We start from the raw sequence: 15,088 nt of genomic DNA, 5'->3' as shown, positions 1-15,088 counted from the left end.
CAAGTGAAGAAAAAAAGCTATGTCAGTTATAAAGCCCACCACGCTGGCATTTGCACTTTTAGATGTTGTAACCATTATCTGTAGCCTGTATCTGGGTTGGAAACAACAGGGTGTTTCTGAAGCCTGGGTACCACTATGAGTCGTCCAGTGTGTGCAGTAACATAATCTACTAGGGCTGTGCTGTGGGATAAACATAAAAACTTTGGATGTTTCTGCTTGCACAGCCACCCCTTTTCTAGCAACTGCACAGCATAGTAACGATTCCCAAAGGACACACTGTGGCATTGTTTTTGAAAAGTCCCAGTGTGCCCTCCTGCCTGCACAAGCCCCTGACGTTTCTTTCCCATCTCGCTTTGCAGTCACAGCAGAAGTGCATCGTGATCTTCGCTCTGGTCTGCTGCTTTGCGGTTCTGGTGGCGCTGATATTTTCAGCTGTGGACATCATGGGAGAGGATGAGGACGGACTCTCAGAGAAAAATTGCCAAAATAAATGTCGGTAAGAGGTAACAAACAAAAATTCTCTTTTAGGGAGTGGGTGAGAAGGTCAGGGAGGGACCAGGACAGGGAAGAGAAACGTCTGCTCAGATCCGTTTTCAGCACCGAGGCCTCACTGTCTCTGCAGAGATGCTCGTGTTTAGTTCAGGAACTAAACATGATTGATGAGTTTGTTCGCTTTACAGCTTGCTTGGCCCTATTCTACACAGAGAGGTAGCTGTCCAAATAAAATGTTTGGACTGTCTGCATTTTTGGAGACTTCTGTGGATGACATTTTGATCCACTCCTCGATAAAGCCGGGCAAATGCCAAGTGCCCCAAGGGACCGAGACCTCAGTTCTAGGTGTTGATACAGCGCAAGTTAACATATACATCTTAGAGCATGTTCTGTCGGGTTAGAACAGGAGCTGCCCTCGTTCCAGCGCCTCAGCATGCAGTTATTTGCTTATTCGTTTTAATTTAGGGGTTTCAACAGCCTTACTAATCACTTCCTATCACAGACGAGATCTTGAGATCTCAGTAATTCATGCCAGGGGTCCTCTACAACTCATTGCCTACTGGCAGATGTGGTTATATGTTGTGCTGTCCACGTGGTGACGAAATCAACCAAGGATGTGTTTCTCAGAATGTGTCCCCACCCTTGCACGTACATGGCTACATTGTGTCACTTCAGTTACATCGGGAGCATTTACCTCCCTTGGATGGTTCTTCGCTTATAGAGCTATCAAGGCAGGCATTCGTCCGGAGAAATGTCCTCTTCCACGATTCCCTGAGATGCGACATTTTACATTTTGCATGTAGTATGTACACATGTATGTATGTATTATATATTTGTGTGTCTGTGCATTTGTAAATATGTGGGCACATGTTCAAGTGGAGGTCAGAGAACTACCCATGAGTGTTGATTCACTCCTTCCAGGGATTGAACCCAGGTCATGAGGCTCTGTAGTAAGCATTTTTACCTACGAAGCCATCTTACTGGCCCTGACTTTTTTTTATTTTTGAGGTTCGGGAGTGAGGTAGAAACATACATACCAAGAAGAGGCTGTTGTCAACGCCAAGCTAGGAAACATGACTGCTCATGCTGATGCAAACTACAGTTCAAGCGCATACTCAGCTACACTTCGCCATTTCTGTCATAATTTTGTGGCCCCAGCTCAGCTTTGCAGTGACACTGACGTAAAAAGAGATCATGTTGACAGTATCCTGGTAATCGATGCAAACATTTCATCTTGAGTATTTTGCCTTGAAATTGAATGTTCTGGAAGCGAAAAGAGCGGGAGAAAGAAATCAGCACCCATTTTGGATTTCTGTTCTTGGTATTAGAAACACACATCTTAATTACATTTCTTTCTTGGGGTAATAAGAGAACAGCTGAACTGTGGTCATTCTAAGGAGATCAATAGAACAATCACACATGTCTGTCATCTTCTGCTGATGCTGTTTGTCACACATCAAATCTGAACACCAGTGGATGAGGGGCCGGGGCAGACCCATAGCTGCTGAATGCAAACACTGTGCCTTGCTCTTTCATCTTCTCTGCCAAGGAGACCCCCTCAGTACTGCAAAGCCCAACATCTAGGAAGAAATTTTACGCTGGCCAAAATACAAAACTTGTTTAAGACAAAATATCCAGGCATTTTCAACCCTCACTAACAGGTCTTGGTAATTTTTAAAACCAATAACAACAAATATGGCGTAGTTAGAGTTGCCTTTTATTTTACTTAGAAGAAGGTATCATTTACCCTAATATTTTTCTTTTTATTTTTTTATTATTTTTTTCATACAGCATATACTTGATCATATTCTTTCCCCTCCCCCAGCTTCTCCCAGATCCTCCCCACAGGAAGGAGAATGAGTGGAGACTAGAATATTTTCTAGGTGGCACTGTACTGTACTTTCGGTATCTGGCTACTTGAGATAGGAAACACTACCAGGCTCAGATTCCAGAGGCACAGATTAAAAGCAAATTTTTTTGTCATTTTTCTGTGTGTGTATGTGTGTGTGTGTGTGTGTGTGTGTGTGTGTGTGTGTGTTTTCTGCTGTTGTTGTTTCTGTGTTTTGAGTTTTGGTGGTGGTGGTATGGTGGTTGGTGGTGGTGGTGTGTGTGAGAGAAAGAGGGGAGGGGAGAGGGAGAGAGAGGAAAAGTAGCAACAAACAAACAACCCCTTTCCCATGAGAATGTGGATTCTCTGATTAGTAGATGCCATCCTTGTAGCTCTTCCAGGACTTTCTGCCCCTCGCATCTTTCTTCGCAGCCTCCTTCCCACACCCTGCATTTCTGTTTGTAGTCTGTACTGTCAGCCATTTTGTGGCTTATTGTGTATCTTGCTCCCCACACCCACCAAGTGCATTCGGTTGTCTCTGCTTTTTCTCCTCTCCAATGCACGGGAGTAGAAGGTAGAGTCCCTGTGAGGCCCTATACCTGGATTCTCTTTCCCCATCATTGTTCCACCATCTTTTCTGACCACTGTTCCTTGAACTTGATATTTTCTGACAGCAGCTACTACTCCCCATCACCATAGGTGACATCATCTTCAGACCTTCATGGTCTGCTTCTTTGCTTGTGTCTAATATACTTCTCCCTACCGTCAGTCTCATCCTTCACCCACATCCCTGGTAACTTGAAAATGCCCTAGCCCAGCAGTTAGCCTCGCCATTACTCAGCCTGCACTCACATTTCCTAAGCAACCAGCAAGCTACCCTAGGTCATCAGGAAGATGCGCCAGAGGGCCAGGGCTTGGAAAGAATAAGGATCTGAACCTAAACTGCATTCTGTCCTTTCAGAATCCTCTTGGCTAAGGGGCGAGGTTAAGTCTCTTGTCTAACCGAGAGAAACCCCAAAAGATATAGCAAGGAATTCTAAAGCAGTTAGTGAGTCTGTCGCAATACACTGTGGCCAGAAATACAATGGGAATACCCAAAGGATGTGGGGAGTGACCTGACACGGTACAAAAAAAGTCTGTCCTATGAATACCAACTCACGAGAACATTCAGAACTTATTGTAGCAGAAACCGATCTTACAAAGGGAGTCAACATCACCAGAGGCGGGCATGTCTGTGGGGTGGAAGGAAGCTGTAAGCTTTCTAAGGGGAAACAGCTCACATGTGGCAGCGTGAGGTCAGGAGGGTGATTTGTGACTGTTTAGAGGAATGTGCTTGGCTCTCTCTGGTTGGCCCTGGAGGAGGGATACAAATCAGGATTGCTGGGAGTTACTAATCCCTAGCCTTTTGGGACCAGTGATCATTTAAATTACTGTTTTGCCATCTGCACCGTTGCTGGAGATAACAGTCTCATTTCCTATAGGCCTGGCCCGGTGGTACAGAGAATAGGTTTCCTGGGCAAGTTGCTGCAAGTTATGGCCAGCGTTGAGTTACGTTCCACTTATGGTCTGGCTGTAATTCCTTTGTATATTCAGCCTTTGTTCCACAAACTTCCCCTGTACTTAACAGCCTCTTTCAAGTGTTCATTTGCTTGTTTTAGTTTTTTGAGAAAGGATTTTATGAAGCCTCATCTGGCCTTGCCCTGCCTCTGCCTCCCAAGCACATGGGCTGCAACACTGACTAGGCTCTTCTGTTTTAATTTTGCACAGCCCTCTGCTAGACCACAATGTACACATCTCCATGCTTCCTCAGCACCAAATATGGCTTGCCTTCCTGGAGCTTTTGCTTCAAGCAGGCTGCTAATTTGTACCCTGGTTCCACCCATTCTTGTCCTCAGGGTGGTTGGGCTCTGTTTTCTAGCTCTGCATCCCTCCAGGACCAGATGCCACTAGTAGAAGGGACCAGGCTGCTGCAGCAGTGCTGCACCCCTGAGTTCCTGACCCTGGTGCAGCCCGGCAGGAGAAGATGCTCCCCAGAAGGCTGTCACCAGCCTCGGCTTCCATGCACATCCAGGCTCCTCCCCTCTCTGCCTCATCCCTTCTCTGGCTCTTCCCAGGCTTTATGGTGGCACTTGTTGGATTGAGCGACAGTCCTCTCCAGCGGCTGTGATCTCACAGAGAGACAGTTTCTCTGCAGGCTTCCCTATTCTTGGTAGTAGTGCCAGACACAGAGCCCTGTGCAACCTTCACTGAGATCTACCTGGAAATTAAACTCTGCCTGTGTTTGTCTCTCTGCTCACTCCTTAAAGCTGAAAGCAGCCTAGCAGCTGCAGCTCTCAACTCCGTGTCTTGGCAGTCTCTTCCCAAGTTCTTTTCCAAATATCTCCCTGTAATCTGTCTTGTCCCACTCCCTAGCCCATCTATCCTATGATGGACCTCACATCTGAATCACACTGCTCAGTCAGCTACCCCGACACTTATGTTTTTGTTAACGTGTTTCACCGCGATCTTTTCTGTCTGATTTGCTCTATTTCTCTGTCCCACATGCTACTCTTCTGCTGTATGACTGTACTAATAGGAGATAATCATACACTCTCCTGTGAGTTTCACATGTACATCTATAAAATTCGAATTGTTCAAAAATGTTCCTCCCAAACCTCTTATTTTTTTAAGTTTAAAGATGGGATCTTGCATTGCCAAGTCTGGTTATTCTTGTGGTTAGATTTGCATTTCTCTGCTATTCTTCTATTTTGAGACTTTCCACTTGTAAGGACACCTGCCTTCTTGTCATCTCAAGACTCCTGGTCCAGAATCACAGCTCACCTTGAGTCTTCATATTTTTCTACTTTCTACATATACTTGGCCAAGTCTTTTGTGGCAACTTTGGCTCCTTTGGTGGCATTGGTGCTTTTGGTTCTTTCATTGAATGTCAGGCTAGATTTAAAAAAGAAAAATACTGAGAACAAGAACCCACAGTTGTATCCCCTGCCTTATATAGCACTCCATAGCTCAGCACTAAGCTTTTTATTTTAATTTTATTTTTATTAGTTACAATTTATTCACTTTATATCCCCCCTGTAACCCTCTCCCTCCACCCCTCCTAACCCCACCCTCCCTTGCCCTTCTCTATCCAGGCCCTTCCCCCAGTCCACAGATAGAGGAGGCCTTTCTCTCCTTCCTTCTGATCCTAGTTTATCAGATCTCATCAGGAGTGGCTGCATTGTCTTCTTTTGTGGCCTGGTAAGGCTGCTCCTCCCTCAGGGGGAGGTGATCAAAGAGCAGGCCAATCAGTTCATGTCAGAGACAGTCCCTGTTCCCATTTCTATGGAACCCACTTGGAGACTGAGCTGCCATGGGCTACATCTGTTCAGGGGTTCTAGGTTATCTCATGCATGGTCCTTGGTTGGAGTATCAGTCTCAGAAAAGACCCCTGGGCCCAGTTTTTTGGTTCTGTTGCTCTCCTTGTGGAGCTCCTGTCCTCTCCATGTCTTACTATTTCCCACTCTTTCATAAGATTCCCTGCACTCTGCCCAAAGGTTGGCCATAAGTCTCAGCATCTGCTTTGATACCCTGCAGGGAAGAGCCCTTCAGAGGCCCTCTGTGGCAGGCTCCTGCCTGTCCTGTTCCTTGTTTTCTCCCTCTTCTGATGTTCGTCCTCTTTACCTTTCTGAATGGGGATTGAGCATCTTAGCCAGAGTCCTTCTTCTTGATTAGTATCTTCAAGTGCTACAGATTTCAGTATGTTTATCCTATATTATATGTCTAATATCCACTTAGGAGTGAGTATATACCTTGTGTGTCTTTCTGCTTCTAGGATAACTCACTCAGGATGATCTTTTCCAGTTCCCACCATTTACCTGCAAATTTCATGATTTCCTTGATTTTTATTGCTGAGTAATATCCCATTGTGTAGATGTACCACAATTTCTTTATCCATTCCTCAATTGAGGGGCATCTGGGTTGTTTCAACTTCTGGCTATTAGAAATAAAGCTGCTGCAAACATTGTTGAGCAAATGTACTTGTTGTATACTTGAACATCTTTTGGATATATGCCTAGGAGTGGTATAGCTGGATCTTGAGGAAGCGCTATTCCTAATGGTCTAAGAAAGTGCAAGATTGATTACCTGAGTGGTTGTACAAGTTTACATTCCCACCAGCAGTGGAGGAGGGTTCTCCTTTCTCCACATCCTCTCCAGCATATGTTGTCTCTTGAGGGTTTTTTTGTTTTGTTTTTTTGTTTTTTATCTTGGCCATTCTAATGGGTATAGAGTGAAATCTCAGAGTCATTTTGATTTGTATTTCCCTGATGACTAAGGATGTTGAGCATATCTTCAAGTGTTTTTTGGCCATTCGATATTCCTCTATTGAGAATTCTCTGTTTAGTTCTGTACCCCATTTTTTAATTGGATTACTTGATTTGTTGCTGTTTAGCTTCTTGAATTCTTTATATATTCTGGATGTTAGCACTCTGTCAGATATAGGGTTGGTGAAGATCCTTTCCCAATCTGTAGGCAGTCGTTTTGTTCTGACGACAGTGTCCTTTGCTTTACAGAAGCTTTTCAGTTTCATGGAGTCCCATTCATTGATTGTTGCTCTTAGAGCCCGTCCTGTTTGTGTTATGTTCAGGAAGTTGTCTCTTGTGCTAAATGAGTTCAAGGATTTTCCCCACTTTTTCTTCTAACAGGTTTAGTGTGTCTGGTTTTATATTGAGGTCTTTGATCCACTTGGACTTTGGCTTTGTGCAGGGTGATGAGTATGGATCTATTTGCATTTTTTCTACATGTAGACATCTGGTTAGACCAGCACCATTTGTTGAAGATGCTATCTCTTTTCCATTGTATGGTTTTGGCATCTTTGTCAAAGATCAGGTGTCCATAAGTGTGTGGGTTTATTTCAGGGTCTTCAATTTGATTCTATTGATCCACCAGTCTGTTTCTATGCCAGTATCATGAAACTTTTAGTATTGTTGCTCTATATTACAGCTTGAGATCAGGGATGGAGATACCTCCAAAAGATTTTTTATTGTAGAGGATTGTTTTAGCAATTCTGGGTTTCTTGTTATTCCATATGAAGTTGAGAATTTTTCTTTCAAGATCTGTAAAGAATTGTGTTGGTAATTTGATGGGAATTGCATTGAATCTGTAGATTGTTTTTGGTAAGATGGCCATTTTTACTATGTTAATCCTGCCAAGCCATAAGCATTGGAGATCTTTCCATCTTTTGATATCTTCTTCTAATTCTTTCTTCAGAGACTGGAATTTTTTTTTCATACAAGTCTTTGACTTGCTTGGTTAGGGTCACACCAAGATACTTTATGTCCTTTGTGGCTATTGTGAAGGGTGTTGTTTCCCTAATTTCTTTCTTGGCCTTTTTGTCTTCTGTATACAGGAGGGCTACTAATCTTTTTTGAGTTAATTTTGTATCCAGCCACTTTACTGAAGGTGATTATGAGCTGTAGGAGTTCCCTGGTAGAATTTTTGGGGTCAATCAGGTATACTATCATATCATCTGCAAATATGATACTTTGACTTCTTCCTTTCCAATTTGTACCCCTTTGATCTCCTTTAATTGTCTTATTGCTCTAGCAAGGACTTCAAGAACTATGTTGAAGAGATATGGAGAGAGTGGGAAGCCTTGCCTTGTCCCTGATTTCAGTGGGATTGCTTTAAGTTTCTCTCCATTTAGTCTGATGTTAGCTATAGGCTTGCTGTATATTGCCTTTACTATGTTCAGATATGTGCCTTGTATCCCTGATCTCTCCAAGACTTTAAACATGAATGGATGTTAGATTTTTTCAAATGCTTTTTCAGCATCTAAGGAGATGATCCTATGGTTTTTCTCCTTCAGTTTGTTAATATGGTGGATCACATTGATGTATTTCCATACATTGAACCACCCCTGCATATCTGGGATGAAGCCTACTTGGTCATAGTGGGTGATATCTTTGATGTGTTCTGGGATTTGGTTTGCAAGTATTTGTTGGGTATTTTTGCATCAATGTTCATAAGGGAGATTGGCCTGACATTCTCTTTCTTTGTTGGGTCTTTGTGAAGTTTAGGTACCAAGGTGACCGTGGCTTCATAGAATGAGTTTGGTAGTGTTCCTTCTGTTTCTATTTTGTGGAATAGTTTGAAGAGTATTGGTGTTAGCTCTTCTTTGAAGGTCTGGTAGAATTCTGTGCTGAAACCATCTGGTCCTGGGCTTTTTTTGCATGGGAGACTTTTGATGACTGCTTCTATTTCCTAAAGGGATATAGGACTATTTAATTAATTTACCTGTTCTTGATTCAGCTTTGGTAAGTGGAATCGATCAAGAAAATTGTCCATTTCATTTAGATTTTCAAATTTTGTCACATATAGACTTTTGAAGTAAGGCCAAATGATTGTTTGGATTTCCTCAGTGTCTGTCATTATGTCCCCCTTTCATTTCTGATTTTGTTAATTTGTATAGTGTCTCTCTCCCTTTTGGCTAAGGGTTCGTCTACCTTGTTGATTTTCTCAAAGAACCAGCTCTTGGTTTCATTGAGTCTTTGAATTGTTTTATTTGTTTCTAATTTAGTGATTTCAGCCCTGAGTTTTTTTTACTTCCAGCTGTCTACTCCTCTTGGGTTTGTCTGCTTCTTTTTTTTTCCCTAGGGCTTTTAGGTGAGTCATAAGTTGCTTGAATGAGCTGTTTCAAATTTCTTCTTGAAGGCACTTAGTGCTATGAACTTTCCTCTTATCATTGCTTTCATTGTGTCCCATAAGTGTGGATATGTTGTGTTTTCATTGTCATTGAATTCTAGGAAGACTTTAATTTCTTTCTTTATTTCTTCTCTGACCCAGCTGTCATTGAGTAGCGAGTTGTTCAGTTTCCATGTGTGTGTATGCTTTTTTCTATTTCTGTTGTTGTTGAGGTCCAGCTTTAGTCCATGGTGGTCAGATAGGATATAAGGGATTATTTCAATCTTCTTGTATCTGTTGAGGCTTGCTTTGTGACCAACTATATGGTCTATTTTGGAGAAGGTCATGAGGTGCTGAGAAGAAGGTAAATTCTTTTGTGTTTGGTGAAAGGTTCTGTAGATGTCTGTTAGGTCCATTTGATTCATGACCTCTGTCAGAGTCGTTGTTTCTTTGTTTAATTTCTGTTTTGTTGACCTGTCCTTGGCTGAGAATGGGGTGTCGAAGTCTTCCACTATTAATCAGTGGGAATCTATGGATGGTTTTATTAATGTTTCTTTTACAAATGTGGGTACTCTTTTATTTGGGGCATAGATCCTCAGAATTGTGATGTCTTCTTGGTGGAGTTTTCCTTTGATGGGTATGAAATGACCTTCCCCATCTCTTTTGATTAATTTTGATTGAAAAGTCTATTTTGTTAGATATTAGAATGGCTACTCCTGCTTGCTTCTTAAGTCCATTTGCTTGATAAACCATCTTCTAGCCCTTTATTTTCATGTAATGTCTATCTTTGTGGCTTAGGTGTGTTTCTTGTATGCAACAGACTGTTGGATCTTGTTTACATATCCATTCTGTTACTCTGTGTCTTTTTATTAGAGAGTTGAGTCCTTTAATGTTGAGGGCAATTAATGACCAGTGGCTGTTAGATGCTTTGATTTTGCTGTTGGCTGTGGTAGTATGTTTGTGTGCTTGGCTACTTTTAGTTTTGCTGTAGTAAGGTTATTTGTTTCCTGTATTTTCCTGAATTATAGTTAGTTTTCCTAGGTTATATTTTTCCTTCTAGCATCTTCTGTAATGCTGGATTTGTGGGTAGGTATTGTTTAAATTTGTTTTTGTCATTGAATATCTTGCTTTCTCCAGCTATGATGAGTGAGAGTTTTGCTGGATATATCAGCCTGGGCTGACATCTGTGTTCTCTTAGGGTCTGCATGATATCTGTGCAGGCCCTTCTGGCTTTCATAGTCTCTGTGGAGAATTCAGGTGTGATTCTGATGGGTTTGCCATTATATGTTATTTGGCCTTTTTTCCCTTGCAGCTTTTAGTATTTTTTCTTTGTTCTGAATACTTACTGTTTTGATTATTATGTGGTCTGAGGTTTTTCTTTTCTGGTCCAATTTATTAGGCATTTTATGGGCCTCTTGTATTCTTATAGGCCTCTCCTTTAAGTTGGGGAAATTTTTTTCTATGATTTTATTGAAAATATTTTCTGGGCCTTGGAAGAGGGGATCTTCTTTTTCCTCTATTCCTATTATTCTTAAGTTTTGTCTTTTCATATTGTCTTGAATTTCTTGGACGATCTGTGCCAGAATTTTTTTGGATTTAATATTTTCTTTGACAGATACATTGATTTCTTCCATTGTATCTTCCACACTGAGATTCTTTCTTCTGTCTTTTATAGTCTATTGGTTATGTTTACCTCTGTGGTTCCTGTTTTCTTTCCTAAATTCTTCCTCTCCATGGTTTCCTCCATTTGTGTTTTCTTTAATTTTTCCAATTCTATGTTCAGATCTTGAGCCATTTTTTTATTTCCTTCGCCTGTGTCACTGTATTTTCCTTCAATTCCTTCAGCTGTTTGTTTGAACATTCCTCTGTTACTTTCATTTCTTTCAATGATTTAATTATTTCCTCTCTAAAGGCCATGAACTGTTTGGCTGCATCTTCCTGTATTTCTTTATAGATGGCCATAATATGTTTGTCTTTGTCTCCCTATATTTCTTTACCAATGGCCATAATCTATTTGTCTTTATCTTCCTCCATTTCTTTATGGATGGCCATAATCTATTTGACTTTATCTTCCTCTAATTCTTTACATATTTTATTTGTTTCCTCTATTATCCTCTTCATCAGCATAGATGTACGGTCATCTTCTTGCATTTCAATTATGCTGGGGTGTTCAGGGCTGCTTGCCCCTGGATAACTGGGTTCTGGAGATGCCATATTGCTCTGCCTTTTGTTGGTTGAGCTTTTATGCTGGCCTCTACCCATTGGGCTATCTTGTGTTGGCTGTTAGTTTCTGGTGCTTCCTGGAATCCTGGGGTGGGAAGAATTCCTTTGGCAGGAAGATCATTTTTCCTAAAGGAGATCTCCTCTGCTTTTGGGATATGGTCACTGAATGGCTGGTGTTTCTCAATAATTGCCACTGTTCACCTCAGGCGTATAGTGCCTGAGTAGTAACTGTGGTCTTCATTAGTCAGGGGAGCTCTCCTCTCACCCGTTGAAGTCCTAGGGACTGCTGCCCTGCTGCTGGGTTTCTTGCTCTGAATTTAGTGAGCTGCTGCTATTGTTACACTGTTTTCCAGGCACAGCCCTCTTGAAGGACCTGCTGATTCCCTAGCTGCGGGATTTTCTCCCGACAGGGGAACTCATTCTCTGGTGCCCTGGGGCCCACAGTTCTGTCTGGGACAGGGAGTCGGGCACACAGCAGGTCTCTGGGCTGGCAGCTGTGCACCCCTCTTTGGACCTGTGGCTGTGGGCCCCCATTCTGGACTGAAGGCTGAGGGCCCCACTTTGGGCCGGGGGTTGTGCACACCTCTCAGGGTTGGCTGTTGAGGGCCCCCATGCTGGGATGGCGGCTGAGGACCCCACACTGGGTTGGGGATTGTGAGTCCCATTCTGGGCCAACGGCTGAGGCCTGCTCTGGGATGGCGGCTGTGCACCCACCGGTCCCCAGGACCTTTTCCAGGGATTGACTGGGTGACCTGAAGTCAGTCCTGATTGATTCCCACACCGTGGGATTTCTTCTCACCTGGGAATCACAATTGCTGGTGTTTTAGGGCCCAGAGTTCAGTCTCCTGGTCACTGTGCCGACACTGCTGTTTTGCGCCTCCTGGCACCGCCATCTTGGATCTCCCATGTGATCCAAGTATAAATTATACTGGGACAGTACTGTGCATCAGGGTAATTATGTGTGACTTGGGTTCAATTTCCTATGTCTCCACAGTGGAATTTCCTGTGGGGTAATACCTGAGGATTATGAGAGCAAAGAATAAAGTGTAGTAGATACAACTAGAGACTATCTACTTGATAGCAGAGTGATGAAAGAAGGGATAGCTTTTCAACAACAAGCTTTGCCTTTTGATGATAAGATTCCCCACTTCCCTAAGATGCTAATCTTTGATATAGTTTATCAAAGGAAAGGAACCTTTCCAGACAGAAAGAAACCATTGGCTGTTCAGTGATGTAGAAAGCAGCTCCTTGTGGAATGTGACTGCACCTTGCCTCACTGACATGAGTCTATGAGAGTAGGAGCCAGCAGATCTCAGGAAAACTTACCTAATCAAAGTTCCGTGAGTCGAGTATCCTCTGCTTGGATGTTGTGGCCAGTGTGCCTGACAAGTTCTTCTACTACAGGCAACCTTCTTCACTGACCTGGGACTAGGGACAGGAGGTGTCAGGAAGGGTGGGGTTTGTGCATTACAAGCTAACCTCAGACCCAGCAGGAGCAGGGAGATACTGTTCAGAGCTGAGTCTTGGTCGATCATAAGCAGAGGGGCTTCTATGTGATTTCAAGGAAAAGAAATCTGTGGAAGAACTATTAAAGTGAAATTAAATAATTTAAGACTATGACTTTTTTTCTAACTGCCAATGAGTAAATAACTTTCAACAATAATTAGAAGCAGAAGATAAAAGCTTAATTCTAAATGAAGGCAAAGAGAAGACTCTAAACACATTTTAGCACAAACATTCTAATGCTCTCTATTTAACTTTCATACATAATGGCACATATTAACATTTTTATTTCATGATTGAATCCAATCAAATTCATATTTCCAAATTATGAGAGATTTTTATTAATAATCATACTCAGAAAATTATATTTATATAACCTCCAGCTAAAAAAAATCTGAGATTAGTTTTTAAAATATAATACTCTATCTTTAATATGTAGTGCTTTAAAAGAGGAAATCTGGGTTAGTGTAACACTTCCTGGTTGTAATTATCACTTGGGGAAACAGCAGACGCTAATTATTTCAAAGTTTTGATTTTAATGAAACTTAATATATAACTAATGATGCTGACATTTCCTGTTGCCAGATTGGTTCTCCAAGAAGGTTATTTGAACATGGTGTACTTTCTCAAAAAGTTCACTGAAAACCCTTACAGGCAGAGCCATACCTGATAATCACGACTAATGCCAAGAACTGTTGTCAGTGGCAGATAGCAAGGATCGTATCTTTGTGAAGCATGCCAGGGAGAACCCAGACTTAACCAGAAGCAACAGAAAACATTACTGTTGCTATGTCATGCATCCTGGTGGAGCTCAAAGGTGCGCATGCATGTGAAGGTCAGGGGGTGACTTGTAGGAGTTGATCCTCTTCCCCTACCATGTGGGTCCCAGGGTTCAAACTCGGGTTGTCAGCCTTGGCTTCAAGAGCCTTTACTAGCTGATTAATCTCACCAGTCCATCACTGCACCATTGCTTTGCTACGACAATTCCCTTCGGTTTTAGACATTGATAATTCCACCCAAGCTGAGGTTAGATCCCATCACCCAGCTAAAAATCAGGGCAACAATGAGTAACCCCAGCACTAAGAGACAGGAGGATCACAGAGGCTCATGACCATCCAGTCTAAAAAGAGTGACAGGTTCGATTGAAGACAACTCCCCCCCCCCACACACACACACATACACATACATGAAAAATGATAGAGGCCCCGTATGTTTTCCTCTGGGCTCCAAAAGTCACACCACAGGAGAATATACACACATGGGGCACAGGGAGGGAGGCTGGACAGAGAGGAGAGAGAAAAATCTTTATACCTTCAGAGCGCACAGTTTTTATTCTATTAAAATCCCACCTAAGAAGTTGTCCCACCTTCTCTTCCTCCTCTTCTTCCCTCCTCTTCTTTACTTCTTCTGGCATTTGCCTGACAGATGAGATGAGACAAGCCTTCTTGTATATATGTTTAATCTCCCTTTATCTGATTGACCTTTTGGTCCCTATTACAGCTTTAGCAAATAATGGAGATGTGACATTTGTCTCTGTAAACATTATCATCAACTTTGCATCCCTTGTTGGACCTCAGGGATGCTTGCCATGTCAAGGAGCACATACTCTTTGTTAATGCAAACACTTGAGAGGATGCGTCACTATCGCTGCCTCCCAGGCTGTCTACTCTTCTAGACTGCATGCTCGCTGGAGTTGGAAATGCTCATCTTATTGATATTTGAGCTTCTGGCAACTGGCACACTGCCAGGCTGTTTGCAGGACCTAAGTGCTAAGGACGAAAGGGATGAAGGATACGACAGTGACATAATATGTATTCCAATAGCACCCACAAAGAGTGGGCAGCCAAATCAATTACCAACTAGACAATAGAAAGAACCAAGTTGGTGTGAAAAGAAGAAGGAACTGGGTCGGGAAAAGAAACACTCACATTTCTGCTGAACTAGTTCAGGATACTCTTCTGGATTCTCATTCTTCCTATCTTAAAAAAAAAAAAGGCAACCATTTAATATGACCCTATCAAATGTAAGTTTATAAAATACCCAAAGATTGAGAGAGTTGATGACATGTTTCATTAACACATCTGCAAAACGCCTAAACATAGCTACAGAATTTTTAAGCTTTTCGGATTATCTGTCAAAGTTTAATTGATGGATGGGATGGGTTTCCTGTCAAGAAGCTGTGTTGTGGAGGGGCTGTGTTAAATCTAAAGCTACAAAGATAAATTATTAGGCACTATCATTAAGAATATCTGAGATGGATGAGTTCAGACACACATTCATCACCCATCACCGTGTAAAAGTTTTAAACTGAAGGATGGCTACTGTCAAGAAGTCCCAGGATGGATTTGACTCTAAGGAACACCAGATCTGGCCACTGGATCA

The 15,088-nt window shown here is 42.2% G+C and overlaps 1 protein-coding gene across 1 annotated transcript in view; it reads left to right on the top strand.

Moving 5' to 3' along the window:
• Window positions 1-15,088, top strand: part of Pld5 (phospholipase D family member 5) — a 330,905-nt gene that overhangs the window by 153,589 nt on the left and 162,228 nt on the right. Inside the window, exon 2 of the mRNA XM_055609753.1 lies at window positions 360-496. Within this exon, the coding sequence (XP_055465728.1) occupies window positions 360-496 (137 nt within the window). The remainder of the gene's footprint in view (window positions 1-359; window positions 497-15,088) is intronic.

The sequence above is a fragment of the Psammomys obesus genome, unplaced genomic scaffold (genome assembly GCF_907164565.1).
Source record: "Psammomys obesus unplaced genomic scaffold, mPsaObe1.curated_primary_1811, whole genome shotgun sequence".
Classification (NCBI taxonomy): Eukaryota; Metazoa; Chordata; class Mammalia; order Rodentia; family Muridae; genus Psammomys; species Psammomys obesus.
The sequence above is the reverse complement of the archived record's forward strand: the minus strand, read 5'-3'. Positions and strand labels throughout refer to the sequence as shown.